Below are 23,040 nucleotides of genomic sequence, written 5' to 3' on the forward strand. Positions count from 1 at the left end.
AGGTGAAAGATTTAAGTTACATACACTTCTCTAGAGATATAGAAATCTGTACATACATCGAGAAGCAGAGTCGCTGCCTTGACGTCGTCCTTTTTGGCGGCAATGTGCAGTGCCGGGAGCCTGACCTTGCCACGAGTATCACTCTCGAGGAGGACAGCTACCACTTTGTCATGGCCCTGCTGCATGGCCACCGCCAGTGGGGTGAAGCCATCCTCGGTGGCCAGACTCTGGTTGGCTCCGTTGGACAGAAGCAGACGCACCACCGCATCGTGGTTCTCCTGCGCGGCCATGTAGAGTGGAGTGAATCCATTCTGGGATTGCACATTCACGGAGGCATTGTGCTCCAGCAGTAGCTTCACCACCTCCTCCTGTCCAGCCAATGAGGCGATGTGCAGGGCGGTGTTTCCCTTCTTGGTGGCACTGTCCACAATCGCTCCCCGACGAAGGAGTTCCGAGACGACGTGGATGTGTCCATCCTTGGAGGCCAGGTGCAGGGCATTCAAGCCATTCTAGAAAAATAAGTTATGGAATCTGTTAGGAGTAGTTCTTGAAAAGACATTCCTTAAGTTCTTACCGCATTGCTGGTGTTTATGTCAATGTTGTTCTTCAAATGCTCGAGCACGCGCTCCAGATTTCCGGCACGAGCGGCGCGCAGAAAGGAAGTGTTTCCATCGCCCTAGAAAATAAATAGTTATAAGATAATATTAGTTTTAAATAATTAAAAATTCATAAGGTTATCTCTCAAACAAGTTGTTCTAAACAAGTTAGTTCGCTTAAGTAAGTAAGTTCTTACTTAATGAGACCTCTATTGAACTTATTCTTGTTTTTTGCTCTTCTCCTATCAGAATAAGTGAAAGTCACTATTATGCAAATGGCCAAATACACGGCAGTGAAATATTGCACAGTTTTGAAATGAGGCAAAGGTCACTCAGAAGTAATTGCCTGACACCTTATCAACCGTAATGCTATAGATCTTCGCCAAGTTTCCGCTGCTCCGGAAAACTTAACATGTACTTTTCACTTAGTTGCGTGCTAGTTGCGTATTTATCACCTGCTGTGTGGGTGGTTACCAAGAAAAAAAAGTGGGGGGGTTGAAGTTTTTTTCGAATGTTGCTAGGTTGCGCAACTCCAAGTTTGGTGTCCGTTCAGCAGCAGAAAAGTTACAAATGGCTATTATTATGCACCTGCTCGTTGCAAGTTCGATTTACAGGGGTCAAGGCGAGGGGTCAGCCGCGTTTTTCCGGCTTTTGGAGCAGGTGTTCGGTGTAATTCGGTCTAATGGCCAACGCCCACCCACTGAAGTGAAAAAACCAACCACCCACTCGCCGGAGCTCAGCTGTCGATGGTGGTTTTTGTTTATGTTTTTCTACCGCCCCATCCAACCCCCATCATTGCCTTCAGGATTTTCGATATCGAAAATGACGTCATGTCGCGTTTTCAAACTGCAACTGGAAGTCGGCAAAGCGAACGAATTTTCGCACTGGAAATGAGCGAAAAATCGCTGGAGAGTGAACGCAACTCAGACACCCGGCAGACCCGCTTCCTGAGCATTAACTCTCCTCCACAACCACCCAGTCCAATGCACCATCCACCCGCTAAAACCATCCACCCACCGCCCCCCCTCATGGCAAACAAGGAAGTGTGTGAAGGATATATGTATACAAGCGGCCAAAAAGGAAAACTCATTTCACATGCCCTGGGCATACATACGAATTGAAAAGGAACTTGTTTGTCCCGTCTACTTCCTGAAGTCTGTTTGCTTGGCTGCACAGGCAAATATTATTACCCGAAATGGTTGTTACTTCGCTTTTTGTTGGCCATTAAAAGATATTGTTATTACAGGACATTCATGTAATTTACCAATTTTAGCATCAAAGAACTATTGTGATTTTGTACTAACAATATTTGACATTAACGTCATGTGTTAAGCACTTTTAAAATAAATTGTACAACATTTCTCAGAAAATTTAAGTTTAATAATAGTAAAATAATAAGCATTCCTAATTTTGTTTCCAAGTTTTTTAGTTCTCAAAGTAATTTGATTTTTTCTTCGAAAAATGAGGTCATATTGATAAGCAACGCATACTTTTTTCTGCCTGTAGGGCGAGGTGATTCCCAGACGTGTTCCGAAAGTTCAAAGGTTCTTGGGCTCGGCCTCGCTCCCCGTTCTCGTCATTGTATAACGAGGGCCAAATTGAGTGCTCGACCAAAGGAGTTTCGCCTTGAAGTGGGCTTGCTTTGAACTTGTGTGCCCAAGTTGGTACTTGGCAACAAGCATCGGGCCTAATCGAAGTCCAAGTGGCTGTGCTTTAGCTGGAGCAACAAACAATCTCTTGGTGCCACCAGATGAAAAAGTGAGTCATGTATTATGGATTTTTTTCCCCTACATCTTGGCCCGAGTGTCGCATGTCACCATTAGGTTTAACCTAAATCTCGATTACCTTACTCTGCTGCCAGTAATACACGCACGCACCACACCCAGTTCCGATTAAAAAAAGGACAGTGGTTGGGCCACTGAGAGCCACCATCTGGTTGAAATTCCCATTACAGTGCAATAGTTATTTTTGGATCATTAAGGTTAAAATCAGAATTGCCTGCAACGCCCATTAATTAAATGGGCGATTTTAATGCAGTGAAAAATCAATAAACCTGATTGACAACTACGACAAAAGGGTTACCACCCTTAAGTTTCGCATGAAAAAAAGAGTTTTCCCATGCAACTCCGATATAGAGTTTTTCACGAGACTTTTCCCCAAATTCGCTGCACTTTTTCAGCCAGACAACGAAAAATCGATAATCCGCAAAATGGACGCCAACATGGCTGCTCCCCAGAATCACACGAAGTACACCCCACAATGTGAAAAGCATGATGAAAATTTCATTTTACCTGAGCTCCATTTTCGGTGACCATTTTTTCACAATTGCCAGTGGGAAAATGCCCGTCTTGGATTGATTTCAGCGATTAATTGGTGTAGAGAAATTGTGTAAGCGGCGTGTGTCGTCACTGCAGATTAGTCATATTTTTCACGCGACTCGGAACTTTTCTTCACCGTTAGCCAAAGCGGAAAACTCGAACTACTTGAAGATTTTTGCTCGAGACCTTTTCCTCTTCTATTTTCGCTGAATTATTAATGCACTCCTATCGATTTTTCCTTAGACTTTATGTAAGCTATATGTACACGAGTGCATGTGTGTGCGAGAGGGTGTGTTCGTACAGGCGACCGATTCGGTTGTGTGCGTGTCAGTGTCAGTGTATGTGTGTAAATGTCTTTGAGTGTTTGTGTGTCTGATTGGATTCCTGGCTGCTCTCACACAGTCCCTTCAAAAAGTTCACGGTTCTCGAGGAGCAGTTTTCGGTTTTGCTGCCGTTTTCTTCGATGTTCAACTCCAGACTGGATGCGACAAGTCCTGCCCGAGTGGTTGAAACTTCAACTGGCAGGACTTCGAAGGACCTGCGCACTCGACCGTTCCAATTGGAAGGTCCACCCTTCGTATTCCAAGGGTGGTTCGCCCTCTGGAACCGGGACTTCGAATGGAAGTGCCACCGGAAGCAACAAAAAGGGGCAGGGCCCACAACCGAAGGGTCTTCCTTCCATGCGACACGTGCCCTTTGTTATTGTTGACGTTTTCACATAGACGCTAGCACGTGTTTTAAAGGAAATCGACCCCTTTAGGGATTCATTGTCAAAAAAAATTAATGGTTTTAAATTAATTTATGAACAAAAACTTGGTTATGCTTAAGCATGTATTTAGATCTAATCGCAACTTTTTAAGGAAATATGAATAACAATGACAAAGTATTTTCTTCACTTTACCATCCCCCTTTTCTTCAAATGTAAGCGTGAGCAATGTAAAATTGTGAAAGCACTCGAATTTCTTATAAGAAAACTGTCACATTTCACAACTTCCTTGTGTGCCTAGAATACCCTCGTATCATACCTTACCATATATCAAATTCCACACCAATAAGAATCCCATCCAACTCATACCCACTAGCATTACAAATATTTACTTGCGAACAACCTACTTAGGGTGTAACTATAACTATCCTAACAAAGCCCACATTAATCTCCCCGTCAGTGCGCAATAAAATCCGAGACATTTAATTTCACCGACTGTTTCAGTTGGCACATTAGACTAATTACCTAAGTACACAAAAAAAAAGAATAGAAGTCCTACCCCTAGACTATCATCTCCCGACCCGGAACCCTGTTGACCGAGAGCAAAGAAAGGCTCGGCCGAGTGCACACAATCCACAGTTGGTTGACGGCTGATGGATGATGACTGGATGGTCGGCATGGATGTTCCTTCCAGCTGGGGATTAACTTTTGCGCAGACGCACCTTGCAACTGGATGTTGTTTACTTCCCGTTTCGACATTCTTCTAATTCGAAAATCACACCCCAAAACCCACCCTCTTTTGGCCACCGCATTCAAAGGTCGAAAATCCCGATCGAATGAGTATGCATTCCCGGTCACGTTGTGCCAAGTAAGGCAAACGCAGTGCCATTAATTCGGGTTCTTAGATGGGAAACTCACCCTCTGCCAAGGAGGAAGAAACCCCTGCTGCCATCGAAATCCACCCCTACGAGCGGTTGCATAAAATTGCATTTCAAATTGCATCGTGACCGGGACAAATTGTGCAGTAAATAAAGGAATGAGTGTGCGTGAATCACGTTGCAGGTAATTAAATGGGCTAAAAGGGTAGTCCAAAACCACCGGCAAGGTGCCACACACATTTTGAATTTAATTAAAGAGCTTCCCCCTATCGCTTGTATAAACAATGCCATGTTTGTTTTGCTTTTGAACAGCCGAAAGGGTTTTTCCGTTCGCACTTTAAAGACCCCAAATCCCTTCGAGTTGGTCAGTGTTGGCTCAAAGCAAATGGCCTTTTCGCATGTCCTGTGGCTCTTTGGAAATGTTTGTACCCTTTCTAAGTCGGTGCCCACTGTCATTTGTGTATGACTTCATTATTAATTCAAAGCAGTCTTCTGTTAGCATGCAATTGATAGGTTTTTAATTACATTTTCCTTTTCTAAGTCTATTTTCGATTGCAATAAACCCAAGGGAAGTGCGGCACGAGTGTCTTGTTTTGCTTCAGCTCATTGCTAATTTCAAAGAAATCTTTCAAATTCATCATGTTTATAAGCGAGTATATCAAAATTTTCATATTTGAAGTAAACACTATTGTTTATAAACATCTATGATAAATATGCTGCTCACCTTGCAGCTAAATATTTGTATAATGCTCATTTAATAAATGTTTACGGAATATTCTAGTAAACAGGCAAATTTTAAGCAGTGACTACTCTTAACTTGAAATGCAACTAATCTGATTTGACTCATAGAGCATCAACACGTCGGTTTTATAAAAAAGGTTCTTGAAACCTCCCTGTATTTAAGTTAATATTTGCGCTAGCATCGATGTCGCGGGGGCTTGTCGCCAGCAATATGATATTTGAATGACCCTCCCCGCAGCACCTTAAAAATAAAAAACGAAACACCGTGGATGGAATGTTTTGGGGCAATGCCTTAAGTAAATTACCACCTAGATGAGCTGATTGCCCATAATTCTGACGACCCAAAAAAACGCAACGCAAATTGAGCACGCCAAAGTCGTCATATCGCGGGAAATTTGCTGGTAGAATGGGAGCAGAAAATGGAAACATTTTCACCGCGTTCGGTTCACTGCACCCGAGGGACGAAATATGGCGAAAATATTTAAACGGCACACGCACAGAATTATAAAAAAAAAAAACAAGGAGATATTTCCCGCACGATTCGCTGGCCAATTTAGTTGTATTTTTAGGGCAACCCAAAACAGATGCTTTGTGGGCTTTGTTACACTCTGTTTTTTCCATTTTTGGGGAAGCCCTCCACGTGCATTACATAAATTGAAATTAGAGGTTCCACCGAAACTTACGCCCAAACTCTGCAGCGATGGGAAGCGTTTCTTCAGCGTCTCCATTTGCCCAGATTACCCCCAGGTATTCAACCTTGTCGGGGGCCAATAGATTGAAATATATATACGCGTATATATCTAAATATTGTCTAGAGGGCCTCACGCGTCAGCCGCACCGAGCGATTTGAGTCGTTTTCTGAATTATTTTCGAATGCGCCTCGTCGCTTTAGAGAACCAGAGACCCCAGAACAGATAGGAATATAATAGACCCACGAGAACAGAGACCACACATCGGACTCTATGCCAAACTAAAGAGTGGCGTAAAGAGAGAACGTTTAGCTAAAACATTCAGGCAGTTGGCTATTTATAAAGGCCAAACAAGCCGAGAAGATTGTGCAAAAGAGCTTTTTGGCTGATTGGCTGACGACCTCAGGATTGCCAGCGTCATGGGAGCCCCAAGATTTGATGGCCCGGAGATGCCAGGCGCCAGTAGGAGTTGTTAATGCTTCTGCAAGGACAACGGAAACGCACTTGCCCATGACTCACTTGGCATTGGACACAGTCGGTCCAAGGATTACTATTGCGTCACTGCTGGGATGGCATGGGATGTGTTACACTCTCTGCTCCAAGATGTGGCCGCGATTATGGCCGAAAAGTTGTGATTCATTGTCACTTACTACGATGATTCATAAGGCATTCAACTTTTTGTTATCATTGCCAAGTTGACCGAGTTGACAGGAGGTTAACATGATTAGACGTTGTTGTATCCCGAAAGTTATGAGTTCAACCCGTAGTTAAGGGACATTAGGAAGGATGCCATAATCTATAGAAAAACTAGAAGTCCTTTGACAAAAAATTGAGTTGGAAACATAAGTTACTTTAACAAGTTGATACTGAACACATAAGATGAAAAAGGGATACGCCAGACCTATTTATAACCCAAAAGATACATACCCAACATTGGATGCCTTAAAGCTACAAACCTTTAAGTGGAAAAACACGGATATCGAAAGAGAAGTCCTTTAAACTTTATGGACTCCAACCCGCTCCTTTGCCAACTGGGTGCGACCTCTAACTTCGACCCTTGGCGCTCTGATCACGTGACTATCTATATTAAGGGGGACCAACCCACTCCCCAGATCCCCATCCAGTGATGTAACCCTGGGAGGACCACTCACCGCACTCTGGTGTCCTGTGGGGCAGTGCTCGTGCTTGTTGGGATGGTGGTGGGTCTGCTGCTTGTGGCCGGCACCACCATTCGCTCCTTCGTGATGGAAGATCTGCTCGTGCTGATGCTGGAAGTACTCGTAGTGACCCACATGATCCACATGGTGCTCTGGCGGCGGTGAATGTATCCTCGAGGGCGGGCTGTGGTGTTGTCCCTTGGAGGCGTGGCCGGTGGTGGTGGTATGATGTGCTGACTGCTTCTGCGAGTGGCCAGCTGCTCCTCCATGATGAGCACCGCTGGTGGCATGATGACCATGTCCGTGGCCATGGTGGTGATTGTGGGTGGGCGGCGAGGGCATGTTGTGGCCACTGTGGGGCAGATGCGACGAGTGCTGCACACCCACCTGATGTCCGTGGTGGTGGGGCACATGACCTTGGGACGCCTCCATCAGCGTGGGCTGGATGTGGGTCACAAACTGGGCCATTTTGCCGCAACCTTCAACTACTACTGCTCCCTTTTTGTTGTGGTTTTTTTGCGGCTTGTACTTAGGTAACACTTGTTTTAAATTTCACTCCTCTATGAGGCGTTTTTTTTTTTTTTTGGTTGGGGTGATGGCGTGGGTGGCACTTTTATATGTATCCCAAAAGTGGGAGTGGGTATCACAAGTAAACACACACACTACGGCTGACTTGCGGACTTGTTGTGGGCGACGGAGGATTTGGGCTCGGACCGTGGACAACCTTCTCGCAGGAGCAATGTCAAATGACTGACTAGGAGCAGCTATCCCAGTTGGGCCATAGACGCCACAGGACTCTCCACCCGCCTGACTCGCACCACCCGAACCACTTCGGCAGCAGCTCGGCTTCGGTGTTCGTCCTCGTCCTGGCGGAAGAGCTTTAACCGGACCCAGTTTTATGCGCCTGGCCTGGCTGATAAGAGATCCCACTCGCTCCAACGGCTGATTACGACTTTGGATGGCTGCGGATGCTGATTTAATGATGTCTTCGTGGTGCGTTCTGCGTAGTGCTCTGTTTTTTATATCTGCCTGTCAACTGTGTCACGGACTTTCAATTCGTTTCGCTGGAGATTTTTGGTCGGTTGTCGCTTGGAGGCGGGGCTGCACTCTGTTATTTTTAACGCGCAGCCAGAGGAACATGTTTCGCCTATTTGTGTCAAGCGGGAAAGTATGCTCCGACTTTTAAGGACCTAACAGGTGGCAGCGAAGACTAACGACTGGGCACTATCCCGTGAATTTGATTTCATTTATTTTTGTTGTCTACATTGAATAGAAAAATATCGATTTGAAAGTTAAAGTAATACAAATCAGCAATATCAATTATAAATTTATTTTTTCTTTGATATTTAAACACTTTTGTAATTAAAAATAATATTTTATTGAATTTTAATAAAATAATAATATTTTATTAAATTTAGTTTAACTATGGAGTACCAAATGTAGTATATTTATATCTAAAATTAATTTACACTGATTACCTTACTTGACCTATGCTAACGAACATTTGCAAGCCTAATATACCCGATTGTAAGTTTTTCTACCTATTGCCCAAAAGCCATGCGTTACGCTGTGAACTGAAAGCTTTCACCTTACGTAGTTTGTTCAAGATTACGTTGAAGCTATGTTTTATTGAGCTTATTTCGTAGGGTATTCTGTGTGGTACATCGATTTAATCAAAAAGGGGGTGTGTCTCTTCATATATGTAGGCTTATACTTGACAATATAATGGGCATAAAGTATTTTAAAAATATTTTACAATACAATTTATTTACGTCTTTTACCTCTATAATAAAATATCTTAAAATACATGTTAAGACATGGCAACTAAAAATCAGATTTAGTATGTATTTACATTATTTTATGACTGAGCCGAGGTAAAACAAATTTGTGAACTCTTCCCGAAGCTCTGGAAAAGTTCCACCAACAGCGCATACAAATGTCAGCGAAATCTTCCCTTATCTCCACCTCCTGCATATAGGTACATATGTTTGTAGTTCGTTCGTCACCACGATTCTGTAGCTTTTGCGACTGCCAGCGCAACAAAGTCCAATGTCCAAGCGCCGCTGCTGCTGTATCGCGATGAACAAATGTACAAATGTACATATGCACATATATATTTCATCGCTATACCGGCGCATCGCCAACTCGTTTGGATCATTTCGCTGCCAGCCAGCGACGAGTTAGCAAGGCGACCTAGTTAAAACTCAGGAAAATACGAAAATAAACGCATATTCAGATGGCGTTCCTCAACAAGGTGAGCATATTAGTTGATTTACAACGCAGCGAAAGTGAAAACAACACACAGCTCAGACATATCCCATCTGAAAGTTTAAAGTTCTTTCACTCTAGTGACGACAGCAACTGTTGATCGTTCGCGTTTGGGTTCGTACATACCTACAATCATACATATATATGTTTATTCGAGTGGGTTCCGTTTTCGAAAACAATTTTGTTGCTGCCGCCTATCTGGTAGCAATCATCTGTACTTTGCCCCCCCGAGAAAGTATTATTAGCGGCGTCTAATGGCGGCTTATTGTGCACTCTATTTAAATTGGAACGCAAACTTTATTGGCAGACATATTCGTAATCTTTGGAATGTGATTATGGATTATGAAACCTCAAACATCCATAGATCATTATTAAAATGAAAACAATAGTTGTCTATGTTGATAATGATGTTGTATTAATTAAATACACACGTAGTTGGTCCACTTTATTGTGGCTGATCGTTAAGATTACTTCATGGTCAACTTTAGTGACTGTTAAGCTAGTAGTGATTGTTAGTATTTGGATTACAAATTTTAACTAGTGTTATTTATAATTCGAAACTCCAGCTCGCTGCGCCTGCCCTGCGCCAGTTGGTGTCCCAAAGTCGCGCCTACGCCGCCGTGTCGCACGTGTCGCCCAATGGCACCTCCTTCGCGCTCACCGAGGATCAGCTGCAGCTGCAGGAACTGGCCCGTAAGTTCACCCGCGAGGAGATCATCCCAGTCGCTGCCCAATACGACAAGAGCGGCGAGTACCCATGGCCCATCATCAAGAAGGCCTGGGAACTGGGTCTGATGAACAACCACATTCCCGCAGACATTGGTGGCCTGGATCTCGATGTGTTCACCACCTGCTTGTCGGCCGAAGAGTTGGCCTACGGCTGCACCGGCATCATGACCGCCTTGGAGGCCAGTGGTCTGGGCGTAAGTTACAAGTGGCAAACATTCACGGCAAGATGAACCAAGCCCTACGTTCTCCCACAGCAAACTCCTGTGATCCTGTCCGGTAACAAGGAACAGAAGAAGAAGTACCTGGGCCGTCTGCTTGAGGAGCCACTGGTGGCCGCCTATGGTGTCACGGAGCCCGGAGCAGGATCCGATGTATCCGGCATCAAGACACGCGCCGAGAAGAAGGGCGATGAGTACATCATCAACGGCCAGAAGATGTGGATCACCAACGGCGGCGTGGCCAACTGGTACTTTGTGCTGGCCCGCACCAATCCGGATCCCAAGTGCCCGCCCAGCAAGGCCTTCACCGGGTTCATTGTGGAGCGAGACACTCCCGGACTGACGCCCGGTCGCAAGGAGTTGAACATGGGACAGCGCGCCTCCGACACGCGCGGCATCACCTTCGAGGATGTGCGCGTGCCCAAGGAGAATGTGCTGATTGGCGAGGGAGCCGGTTTCAAAATTGCCATGGGCACTTTCGATAAGACGCGTCCTCCAGTGGCCGCCGGAGCTGTGGGTTTAGCGCAGCGTTGTTTGGATGAGGCTCTAAAATACGCGCTGGAACGCAAGACCTTTGGCGTGCCCATCGCTTACCACCAGGCTGTGCAGTTCATGCTGGCTGATATGGCCATCGGTGTGGAGACATCCCGCCTGGCGTGGCGTCTTTCTGCCTGGGAAATCGACCAGGGACGTCGTAACAGCTACTATGCCTCCATTGCCAAGTGCCATGCCGCCGATATGGCCAACAAGATTGCCTCCGATGCCGTCCAGATCTTTGGAGGCAACGGCTTCAACAGCGAGTATCCCGTGGAGAAGCTGATGCGTGATGCCAAGATCTACCAGATCTACGAAGGTACTTCTCAGATCCAGCGCCTCATCATTTCCCGAAACATGTACGAGGCAGCTAAGGGTCAGGCCTAAGTCAGTTTTAACTAGGATTCCGCATCTCCATTTACCTCATCCTTCGTCATGCTCATTGTAGACACATTCACAAATCCGATTAATAAAGTACAATAAGTAAATAATTACAAGAAAATATAAATGATTGTCATTTATCTGTCAAGGCAATTGTACTTGGTAATTTCCAAGGAATTGCTAATACCTCAAGTGTATAAAAGGAATGAAGAAATAGGCAAACAGTCAGTACGTTAGCCAATTCAAATTTCTCCAATCTTGGCCCCCTTACCTCCCAAAGTATAGAGTCTAGACCATCGCAAATTATTTCGCTAGCTATCATCCATTGATAAGATAAGCCCTGTGGGGGCTGAGGGTCTGTCACCTACTTAGGTTCAAGAAATCGTTGTTCTGTTCTGCTATCAACTGAACGATAAGAGGTGTACTTAGATTTGCTATTTAATTGTCAAACAATAAAAAAGTGCTCTGGGACATACAACAGAATGAAATGGTTTACACATGATGAGACTTTACTATTCCGCATCGCTTCCATCAGCGAGTAGTTTAAGTAGACCTTTGTACCGTCTTCCACTTTTCCGGCTACTCGATGTCGTCAGCATTTTGGCCTTGTCTCCAAACTGCAGCTGCCAAATGGACTGAAGTGTTTCCAAGGCTCCTGGCATGGAGAACACTTGCTCATCAACTGTTAATTCTAAGCGCCTGGGCAGCTGCTTCAGTTGTTCGAGCTTTTGAAGGCGAATGTCATCCAGAAGTTTGGTACAATTAACGGCCAACAGACCGCGTAATTGAGGTAGTTCATCTAATATGTATCCAAGAGTAGTTCCACTTAAATTGCTATTATCACTGATATCCAACCACTGTAGTTGCTTGGCTTTGGCCAAATGCTGGCTAATATTGTACATATGAGCATCGCTCAAGCCGCAGCCAGCGAGCTCCACTCGGACAAATCGTTCGCAGGTGCCACCTTCGAAGAGAGCAACAAGGCGTTCGCCCAAAGCAAATCCACTGGCCTCGTCCAGGGGCCAACGCACATAACTGAGATTCAATTGCTCCAGCCGGCAACTATTAAGCTGATCCGTTAGCCGACGCACGCTCTGCTGGGTGAGTTGATTAAAGCTGATATCAAATCGCGTCAACTTATTGAATCCCAGGTCAAAATCCTGCAGTTCCGTCAGTTCACATTGGGCAATTTGAAGAGAAGTCAAAGCTTGACCAGCGGCGCTGGCACAATATCTGCTAAGAATCCTAACGCTGGCATTGCCCAATGGGTTCTGATTTAAGTTTAGCTCTTCCAAGAGCTCCAGCTTATCCAAGCCATGACCGCACAGCAAAGCCTCCAATCCATGGGATCCAATCGCATTGCATTCCAATCGCAGTGCCTTGAGCTGAAGCAATGTGGGCAGTGACTTTGCTAACTGCTGACATCCCTCGTTGCCAATAAAGTTGCGCGATAGATCCAAAACGGTGAGACGAGCTTGATGGAGAAGTGCTTTAAATATGGGTTCGGTTTTTTCAGCCCGCATCCATAAGCCTGAGAGCTCTAGCATATTAGTGCTTTGCGAACGCTCCAACAACACCTTGACTTTGTTGTCCACAGCTGCAAAGAAATTTCTATTAGTACTCGAGGAATAGAAAAAAAATAGACAGGGCAATGTATTCGTACCCTTCTGCACTTGAAGGCACATCTCTTCATATCGCTGTGAAAGCGGTGATATTTTCCAGTCCAGAATAGTTGCCATTAGCATGTTTTGCTCAAGGGCTACACTAACCGCATCGGTTTCCTCATAGGCAAATCCATCGGCAGTCTTGAGCCGTAGGAGAGGAGTTAAGCCCGTCAGCCTGCAAATTATTATTGAAATAAATTTGCATTAGGAGATGTATATGCATTACTAACTTGTTATAACGCCTTCCTGCTTCCTCAGCAAGCCAACGAATATTAATATCCTGAAGTTTTTTCCGTTCGATAGGCACTAGCAACAGCTCATCCTGGATTTTGACTTTAAATGACACAGTTGTGGCAATAACAGGAGTAGTTTGCACCTTAATGGGCGACGATTTTGCCGGTGAGATGAGCACTTGAATGGTGCCTGTGGTGGAGTCGGGTTCAATGGTGCGCACGCTGATCACCGAGGTGGTGCCATCCTGCGAGGACTCACTGCCCAAAGGACTTTCGCTCCGGAAGCGACTGAAACCACTATCCAACAGAGTGGCTTGATGCTTTTTCCTACTTGACGCAGCCGAACTGCTATGGTTGCTGCTCATGCTGGAGGAACGGGAGAGGGTAAGTTTACGCATTTGCTTCTGACGCTGCGAGTATTCCGTCTCCGGAGTGGCCTGCAGCAGATCATCGTCCCAGTTTGCCGGCAACGACAAGGCGGAGTCTTGAAAGTTCTCCTTAGAGGTACGCCTACTTAAATCTCCAGAGTTAATACGCTTGCGTTTGCGTTCCGGACCCACATCATCAATTAGCCAGTTATCCGCATCCACCTCATCTTCGCTTAGGAAGGCATTCCGTTTGTGCTTGCTAAAAGTGCTGGTGCTGGGAGGATCATCGTTGGAGCGGTTGGGTCTTTTTAGCTGCGCCATAACACTTCGGTATTCCTTGCTGGCACTTGGTTGGGTTGAGCTGCTGGATTTCTTGGCTCCATACTCACTTCCTGAACGGTTGTGACTTAAAGATCTTCTATTGCTCTCGTGAAGAGCCTCTTCTTCATCCTCTTCCTCTGAAAGGCTGCCACGCTCTTCCCTACTTATTCTTTTTGCATTGGCGTTGGTTAGAGGACGGGCATTCTTATCACTGCAGATGCCCACCTTGGAAAGCGTGCGAAGTAGTCGCTCTCGAAGTTGGGCATACTGTGCCTGTTCGCCATCTACCAGCTGCGCTCCCTGCCGCCACTTGTCCAGCCCAGCAATGCAGGTCTCATTGTAGTCTGTTCGTACAGTGGCATCCGCTCCACGGTCCAGCAGGAGTTCAGCCACATCCAAAAACCCATTGGAGCAGGCGTCGAAAAGAGGAGTAATTCCGTCACAACTGGTCCCGCCCTTGTCGTTAATGGCAGATGCGGCTCCCTTGTCCAAGAGCAGCTCCACAATCTCCCGGAAACCATGGTTGCATGCCTCGTGCAATGGCAGCCATCCAGCGTGATCTCGCACATTGACTGTGTGTCCCTGGTCGATTAGACGTCTCACCAGTTCCAGATTGCCTGATATACACGCCTGATGCAGCTGCGTCTCGCCCTTGTTGTTCTTCTTAATGACGAGGGTTCTATTACCGCGTGTGGTTCTCTGTGGACGTGGTTTCTCAGTCTCATCCAGATCACTGGCATCCGAGTCGGTGAGGGTGGCCAGGTCGAAATCGTCGTCCCAGTCGGGAGTGTTTTGCTGTACGGCAGTGCCTCCGCCGTCAGAATCTTCATCATCGTCGCCCACGCTTTCTTCCTGATCCAAATCAATGCCTTTGGCTGTAGCATCCGTCTCCAGATTTTCAACAAGAACTTGCATATTATGCTTCAGCATTAGCCTCCTCATTCTCACCATAGCAATCTTTACCAGCTTGTCGGAGGAGCTCCCAGTCTTATCGGCTATCCGCAGAGCCTTTTGGTATACATCGTGCACAGTCCAAAAAGGATGTGACTGTTGCTCGCATATCTCGGCAATCGTACAGAGAGTGGTGAACGCCTCTGAGGGAGTATCCTGGTTTAACTCGAACTCTTTCCACAGGTACTCCAAGGCCTTGTCCAACTGCCCGTTGTCTCGATACGTCTGATAGAGACTCACATAGATGGGCACCAGGCTCTTGCCACTTTCATGATTGAGTTCAGCGTTTTCCAACATTTTTTGGTAATAGGTCAGAGCTTTCTCGTAGTTCATTAGATGACAGCAACCGTCGCCCAGTTTCTCGTACAGGCTCTTCAACTTGGCGTAGTCTACGGAACTCGTAAGGACCAGTTCATCTAGCGTCTGGCAGACCTTGACCACGATCCTTAGCTGCTTCTCAATATTCCCACGATCGTTCTCATCCGGCGTGTTTTTCTTGTAAGCCTTGGTGAGTATGTGCTTGGCGCTGGCAAAGTCTCCCGCCTTGATAAGAATCTCTGCTTTGGTGATTAGCGTCTCGCAGATCTTCTTAACCTTGTTTGGCAACCGCTTCGCCACCTCCAATGCCATATTGCAAAATCGAAGTGCCGCCGTTGCGTCGTTCTTTTTGCAATTGTAGAGCAAGCTCATCGAAATGTAGCACAAATGGGTCAGGTCCCACAATTCATGTGTTTTGCTGATCTTTATGGCTTTGTCGATGTAGTCGATGGACTCTTGGAAAGCTTCCATGTGCTCCTTCACCACGCCGATGTTCAGGTAGCAGCGAGCTTGCATATCCAGCTGCTCCAGCTTCGAAATCTGACCTGAAAGTCTGGAAAATTGTGTTAGGCAAGCCTATCTCTTCGTCATAATGATGGCAACCTACTCTTTGATTAGCAGGAGGCTGCGCAGGAAGTTCTTCTCGGCCAGCTTAAGTTGCTCCATTGACCCGGAAGCGGAAGTGTCTGCCAGACTCTGGCCATGGAGAAGATGCACACGTCCCAAAGTGGCGTAGGCTCGCTGCTCCTCCACCTGGTTCTTCAAGCGTTTGGCAATCTCTGTGGATACGGATACAGGTGATATACAAGGGGCTCTATTCCTGTGATACCAACAACTTACTCAGGTAATCGTTGATGTGATCCTTGGCTGCATCGTAGTCGCACAGCAGGGTGTACATCTCGCCCACCATCCTCTTGGCCTTGCCCGTCTCCAGCTCCTTGCCCATGGAGGCGTATATCTGGGCCTCCTGGACATATTCCCTGACCGCATCGGTGTATTTGCCCTGCTGATTGTAGAAGTCGCCCAGCTGGTTGCAACTGACTGCCACCTGATCTCGATTGCCATCGCTGCGCGCCTTTTCCTTGCGCTTCAGATAGCGCTTCTCTTCCATTAAACAGCACAAACACAAAGGGACGAGGGCGGGAATAAACAATAAATTTCACAACATTCCAAACAGTTTATTTTGCGATCGGCGGGAACTAGAGCTGATAAAATGGGTACTAACAATTCGATACTATCGATGCCCGCAGAGATCGATAGGGCCAACGATTATTTTACTCAATCGATAACATAAAAGAAGACTATAGTTTTGAAATATTCGCCGTAGCGTATAATGCGTATTGTTTATGTGTTTTCTTGTTTTGAAGTTTAAATATAATACATATTTCTTTCGAATGTTGTCTATTAATCACTTACGAGCCAACATTATTTAAATCACATATTTGTAATCCTAAATCAAAGTTGGCAAGCCTTATAAGGATATATGTATGTATATAAAAGCGACATATGTACCTATATACATATAAAGCATAAGAACAAACATATGTATGTACATATGTACATATGTATATACCACATATGTTTTTTTTAGCTTCGGGTTCCCAGCCGAACTTGAAACTGAAGAGCTAAGCGGAAATTGATTCGGTTTTATACACGTTACTCGTAGAGTAAAAGGGTATACTACATTTGTTAAAAAGTATGTAACAGGCAAAAATAAGTGTTTCCGACTATATAATTCTTGATCAGGATCAATCCGTACTTCTGTCCGTCTGTCTGTCCGTCCGTATGAACGTCGAGATCTCAGGAACAACCAAAGGCTAGAAGGTTAAGATTAGGCATGCAGACACCAGAGACATTTATAAAATGTTATCATTATTTGTTTTATTAGTCTTGGAAATTTCTATCGATCTGCAGAAAAACGTTTTGCCACGCCCAACTTAACGCCCACAAACTGTAAACTTGTAAACTTCTCTCGATTTTCAAATAATCTCTTTGTGTCACCCGCTCTGACGCCCACAAGCCGCCAAAAACTGTCAGTTTGGATATTTCTCCTTCGCACTTTTACTAACTGAAGTAAAGGGTATCAGATAATCGGGGAACTCGACTGTAGCGATCTCCCTTGTTTGGTTTTAATTAAGGCACTTAAAGCGTATGTCGACCCCTACTTTATGTTTATTTTATTTCTAGTTCATTTTTGTGAGCAGTCTACTGTGAGCTGTGAGTTTGCGAAGTCAACACTCGGTACGTACAAAATGTCCTAAGTTCATGGTGAAAAAGGAAAAATTAGGCCTTTTAAGATGAAAAAATTATTATATGTAATGTATAAGTTTTCTAATTGAATCGCGCTAAAAAGGAATTATTAATAACCCACCATCAAAAGAGGTAATATTCAATTCTAAATTCGACAGCTATTTATTCCAAACTTAGACTAGAACGCTTCATTTCTGGTTTTCTGGTTTTCATTAGTTGAACCAAAATTAGCCTTTTAACATTGTGTTTATACATATATAAATTTAAAGATTAAAGATTTATTCAGAGGAACTAAATCGGAATTTCGCAAAACAATTTTTTTTGTAACTTTCAAGCTACAATTTTTTTATTACTCTCTTTGAAATTTGGAATTTCCTTTAAAAGCAGAAAGAGGCTGATAAGCCAAATCAAGGCGTTAAGATTTGGTGATAGCATTTTACTAGCTTTTAGGTTTTTTTGTTTTTCGGTGAAATGTGGTTATCAAATAAATATAATACATTTCTGTTTTGATTACACTGCAGTGCACTGTAAAAACTCCATTGTCAAAATGTTAGAATGTGTTTATAATTAAAGCGAAAAATTTTCTATATAGACTTACATGAAATCAATTCGAAACAATATACAAGTAATGGAATCATTAACCGATTGGTGGGTGTCAAAAAAAAGTTTCTGCATGAAAACTTCGCAATTCGAAGATATAAGACTACAAAATATTGCATACTTTAAGGCGTTTTAATTTCGACTCTGCAAAATAGATCGACTTAAATTATTATATATTTATCAAATAAGTCGAAGAATTCAAAACACGTATTTTTCGGCTTTGTGGCTGTGATCCCTCGGTTTTTGTGCTAACAAGACTCGTCCCAAACCTGGTTTAGCAAATTAATCAAAGCTGTTTATGAACACGATCCAATCGCACTTGGCGACATTCGGCACGTTGCCAGCTTTGCCCGCCAACCAGTCTCTGAAATTGAATTAATGTTCGTAAATTTGGCATTTGCATGGATTTTATTTTTATTTTATTATCTAAATCCTATTTATAAGGCTTATGGATTAATAATGCATGAGTATTCTGTCATTATGTTTAGCATAGTGCTGGTTACATCGATCAATAACGCATATGTATATACAAGTCTCAAAAGTGTCACACTAATGGAAATGCCATTAATTTTTGTTCCAGTTCAGGTATACATCAAAGGCACTTCTTGACCTACTGGTAGTGTTTCTCTTTTGCCCAAAGTCGTAAGAAAAAACTGCTTTTTCTCCTGTTTTAGCCTTGTTTTCCTGATATTTTGCATAATATGGACTAGTGGTAGTTTGATTTTGATTAACAGCTAATGTCGTGGAAGCTTTTTGATTTTGGGCTGTTGCAGTTTTCTCAAACTTAGCCTTGAATTTTTGGAAAAACGGATGATCAAATGGATCCTTAGTGGTGACACTCGTTTTCGTTGTTGAGGTAAATAAGTATGGCCTTGGTGTGGTACTTCCTTGGCGAGTGGTAGATGCCGTTATAGCTGAATAACGAGTGGTGGATTTTGTTGCGGGCGGTTGACGAGTTGTTGTTGAGTAACGAATCGTTGTGCTTGTAGTTGAGCGTGTGGTAGGCTTATTTATGGAGACAGTGATATGGAGACTTAGTTGTTGAACTAGTTGTCGAAATTGTATGATTCGTTGTTAAATATATTGCTGCGTTTCGGTTTGTGTTTTGTGTTATTACAGATTGGTGGGTTGTTGGAATATATTGAGTGGATGTAAGTGGTCGAATTGTTGTGGAAGGCCAAGTAGTTGGTCGTGTGGTTGGACGAATAGTTGGGCGAGTAGGTGAACGAGTAGTTGAACGAGTAGTTGGACGAGTAGTTGGGCGGGTAGTTGGGCGAGCAGTTAGACGAGTAGTTGGGCGAGTAGTTGGGCGAGTAGTTGGGAGAGTAGTTGAACGAGTAGTTGGACGAGTAGTTGGGCGGGTAGTTGGGCGAGTAGTTAGACGAGTAGTTGGGCGAGTAGTTGCACGAGTAGTTGGCCGAGTAGTTGGGCGAGTAGTTGTACGAGTCGTAGATATTGGGCGAGTTTTTGAACGAGTCGTAAATACAGGGAAGGTACTGGAACGTGTTGTTGAGGTAATAGATCGAATGGTCGGACGAGTTGTTGGGGGTGTGTTTAGGTAGATCCCTGGTTGAGATGTGCTTACTGGCCCACTAGTTGACCGGGTAGTTGCTCGAGTAGTAGCGCGTGAAACTGCTGCAATGGTTGGACGAGTATTCGGCTTATTGGTTATCACCGATCGAGTGGTTGATGTTGTATGGTGATTACCACTTTCTGTTATTGTGGGCTTAGCGGTCGTAGAAGTTTGCCATGACCATATCGGCAAGCTCGTTGTTTTGGACGTAGTTGAGACAGGTTTTTTTGTGGTCGCTGGCAGAGGTTTCCGAGTGGTTGTTGTTACAGATTGCTTTGTAAGGCTTGCTGTTGTTGCCACCGCTGCAGAAGTGGCCGTAAATTTAATCACCTCATTGCGGAAGCTGTCGCTGCTGACGTAGGGTCTGTTCACCAGCTGAGTGGTCTTAGATGGGCTCGAGGGCTTGGGCTGAGGCTTGGGCTGGCGGATGATGGATGCTTGAGCAGGTACAATTGGTCTGCCAAGTAGACTGAGGAATGGGTTTTGGGCATAGGATATACTGTCATGGGGCTTGGCTTCTTGTGAAGCATGTGAAGGCTTAACAGATGGCGTTACTGAAACAGGTGCTTTCAGGAAGGGATTGCGATCATAGTTTGGTTTTTGGGTAGAATAAACAGATGCTCCTATGATGGGAGATGGCTTGTTCTGGAGTTGACTATTGAAAAATGGATTGGTGGCATATAGTTTATTTGTGTTTTGCTCCTTGGGAGCTGATACTTTATTCGTAAGTTTATTGGTATTCAAGGTGGGCTGAGGTGTCTTGGCAGCTTGAAGGTTTTGCAAAAAGGGATTACCAGCATATTCCTGACTAGTTGCTATCTTGTGTTGTGGTTTCTGTGGCACTGACTGATTAGGCTTAACCTGGGGCCTTTCACCATAATGACTGGTCTTATCCGCCTCTGAAATCTCATTTCCATCGAAGCAGTCACTCAATTGGGCCAAGTTTTGATTTCTGCAATGTCCATTGTAGACAGTCCAGGCATTGAAGCCATCTCCTGAGAGTCGTGTGTGTTCTTCGTGGATGGTGCGTATACACTGGACATCGTCGGTTATATCTGAATCCAGCAAACGATCGCATTCAATGTGACAGGCCTTACCACTTGTCTGATCGTGGGTGCACCAGTAAATGTCGCTGATTTGAAACAGGCCGTGATCCTCACTGCCATCCGAGTTCAGTTTTCCCACAGCTGCTGTATTAAAAGAGGATTCATGTTCGGCTATGCACACCCAAGTGGGAATCTCCCTCATGGGCATCTTATGTCTATGGTACAGTTCCTTGGCCAGCTCACAGCGATTGTAGATTTTTGCCTTTCGAGGTGGAGATGTCTTCTTAACCAGCTCGTTACCCTTCGATGGTTTCGCGACTTCCGCGGGCAAATCTTTACCATCAAAGCAGCTGGCAATATCGGCTCTAGTTTTTTGTCCGCAGTGTCCATTGTAGACAGTCCAGGCGGTGAATCCATCACCTGAAATTCTGGTGTGCTCCTCGTGGATGGTCCTCACGCACTTGACATCATCCGTGATGTCCGAGTCCAGCAGGCGATTGCAGTCGATGTGACATCCCTTGCCGCCACCATCATTGTGTGTGCACCAATAGAGATCGCTGATCTGGAAGAGCCCGTGATCCGCACTCCCATCCGCATTCAGACGACCCACAGCTGCCGTATTGAATGAGGATTCATGCTCGACGATGCACACCCAGGTGGCCAAATCCTGCATGGGAAACTTGTGTGAGAAATACAACTCTTGGGCTAACTCGCAGCGATTGTAAACTTTACCCGTGCGTTGATAGTGTGTTTGTAAGTGTGTCTGATATTGTGGTTGATACTGTGTTTGCTGTTTGTGAATATAGAAGGGGCTGGCAGGGGATTGGTTTTTAAGGAGTATGCCAATGGCATTGGGATGCTGTCTGGGAGGATTAACTGGGCGTGGTCGCAGAAAGGGATTGCCCGAATAGGCAGCCCCATTCGTTTGGTAACTCGCAACGGGCGTCGGCTGCGGCGGACGATAATATTGATTTACAAGAGGAGGAACTGGAGTCTGATGCACTTGAACCTGGCCATATTGATAGGCATAGCTGACCTTCGACTTCACAGGACCTCCTGCAATGGCATTTGGATGATGCTGAGGCTGATGAGCCGGTGGCTTGGCAAAACAGGCCGCAACCTGTTCGTAGTGCTGATTTAGGCAGTTCCTCTTGTACACAGTCCAGGCATTGAAGCCATCGCCCGAGATCTGAGTGTGCTCCTGGTGTATCCGTCGAATGCACTGCACATCATCGGCTATGCTGGAGTCCAGGAACTGATTGCACGTGGCATGGCATCCCTTTCCCGCCCTCTGGTCGTGGGTGCACCAGAAAAGATCGCTGATCTGGAAGAGGCCATGGTCCGCACTGCCATCCGCATTCAGGCGACCCACGGCAGCTGTGTTGAAGGAGGATTCATGCTGGGCTATGCAAACCCAGGTGGGAATCTGCGGCATGGGCAGCTTGTGTTGGTAATACAGTTCCTGGGCCAATTCGCAGCGACTGTAGATTTTTCCCTGCGTCTGCACTTGAGTCACCTGATGGTATTGCTGCACTGGATAGCTGTGGACCTGAACCTGTTGCGGTTTCTGGTAGGTTGCAGCTACGGAAAGGGCGGTGCTGCCAGGACCTCCACATCCTGCCACATATGCACTGGCATCCTGGCGGCAGTAAGCGCCGTAAGCCTGCCAGGCGGTGAAACCATCGCCACTGATCCTCTGATGCTCCGCATAGATCTTCCGCACACACAGGACATCGTCGGCAATGTCATCGTCGCGCAAACTCGAACAACTCAGGCCACAACCCTTTCCTTGACCCGGCGGCGAGCACCAGTAGACATCGCTGATCTGGAAGAGACCATGGGAACCACCGCCCAATCCTGCGCCACCGCCAAAGGCAGCCGTATTGAAGTCACTCGAATGCTGGGCAATGCACACCAAGGTGGCCACTTGGGCGGCAGGCAGACCAAAACGGTGCTGCAGCAAATGGGCCAACTCACAGCGATCGAAGATCTTGGCCGTGGCCAAAAGCGGGAGCAGCAGGCAAACCACTGGCCACCTCAGCATCTTGATCTGTTCTGACACGCGAACCCGCTGCTATCACTCTTTTATAGAACACAAAACACACACAAAAAAGTGGAGCAAGATCCTTAGGTCATTTGAAATTCAAATTTCAAATTTCAAATTCTTACAGCGATTTTGCACGCGTGTATATGGCTTTTGATTTTGCACGCGTGTATATGGGTTTTTATTTTCGCGATTTAAATTATTTTGTTTTTTTTTGTTTGTTCGATTTCCTGCTGGCTGTGTGCGTTTGCACGTTTCGTTGACGACTAAAATCAGCGGCGGTAGCATCTTCAGCCCAAAGTCAATTTGAATATGACGACGACGTCGACTGTCGACTGTCGAGCGAGACAAACTGGTTGTGGCTATTGCATAATTACTACGACGGTCACAGCGAAAAAAAATTAAGGTTCTCGGCCACTCAAGAACCCAAAAGATTGGAAGTGCGAAATGGCCACAA

General features: G+C 45.3%; 5 protein-coding genes across 21 annotated transcripts in view; 2 read left to right on the plus strand and 3 right to left on the minus strand.

Annotated features, from left to right (window-relative positions):
• LOC120448059 (ankyrin-2) overlaps positions 1-7,568 on the minus strand; it is a 62,694-nt gene extending 55,126 nt beyond the window's left edge. For 8 of the 16 annotated variants that reach the window (XM_039629813.1, XM_039629821.2, XM_039629814.2 and 5 more), the window contains exons 1-3: positions 7,080-7,568; positions 575-676; positions 57-509 (exon numbers count right to left, since the gene is read on the minus strand). In XM_039629813.1, coding sequence (XP_039485747.1) covers positions 57-509; positions 575-676; positions 7,080-7,553 — 1,029 coding nt within the window. In that variant the 5' untranslated portion in view covers positions 7,554-7,568. Of the gene's footprint in view, positions 1-56; positions 510-574; positions 677-2,887; positions 3,394-5,922; positions 6,114-7,079 lie in introns of those variants that run through there. The other 8 variants (XM_039629819.2, XM_039629825.2, XM_039629815.2 and 5 more) reach the window with 4 other exon arrangements.
• LOC120448068 (signal peptide, CUB and EGF-like domain-containing protein 3) overlaps positions 1-23,040 on the plus strand; it is a 114,217-nt gene that overhangs the window by 59,728 nt on the left and 31,449 nt on the right. Inside the window, exon 1 of one of the 2 annotated variants that reach the window (XM_039629835.1) lies at positions 17,271-17,311. The exons of the other annotated variant lie outside the window; for it this stretch is intronic. The gene's annotated coding sequence lies outside the window, so the exon portion shown is untranslated. Of the gene's footprint in view, positions 1-17,270; positions 17,312-23,040 lie in introns of those variants that run through there. 2 annotated transcript variants of the gene reach the window in all.
• Positions 9,194-11,336, plus strand: LOC120448070 (probable medium-chain specific acyl-CoA dehydrogenase, mitochondrial). Its single transcript, XM_039629841.2, has 3 exons — positions 9,194-9,339; positions 9,920-10,276; positions 10,337-11,336. The coding sequence occupies exons 1-3, from the start codon at positions 9,322-9,324 to the stop codon at positions 11,219-11,221; spliced, it is 1,260 nt and encodes a 419-aa protein (XP_039485775.1). The 5' UTR covers positions 9,194-9,321; the 3' UTR covers positions 11,222-11,336.
• Positions 11,636-16,296, minus strand: LOC120448063 (tonsoku-like protein). Its single transcript, XM_039629828.2, has 5 exons — positions 15,911-16,296; positions 15,678-15,849; positions 13,110-15,623; positions 12,879-13,054; positions 11,636-12,812 (listed from the first exon to the last, which is right to left on the minus strand). Exons 1-5 carry the CDS (start codon positions 16,179-16,181, stop codon positions 11,728-11,730), a joined length of 4,218 nt encoding a protein of 1,405 aa, XP_039485762.1. The 5' UTR covers positions 16,182-16,296; the 3' UTR covers positions 11,636-11,727.
• On the minus strand, positions 18,332-22,847 carry LOC120448064. Its single transcript, XM_039629829.2, is given in 2 exon segments — positions 18,332-18,941; positions 18,943-22,847. Coding segments are annotated over 2 exon segments (4,098 nt in total). The 5' UTR covers positions 22,584-22,847; the 3' UTR covers positions 18,332-18,484.

Source organism: Drosophila santomea, chromosome 3L, assembly GCF_016746245.2.
Source record: "Drosophila santomea strain STO CAGO 1482 chromosome 3L, Prin_Dsan_1.1, whole genome shotgun sequence".
Classification (NCBI taxonomy): Eukaryota; Metazoa; Arthropoda; class Insecta; order Diptera; family Drosophilidae; genus Drosophila; species Drosophila santomea.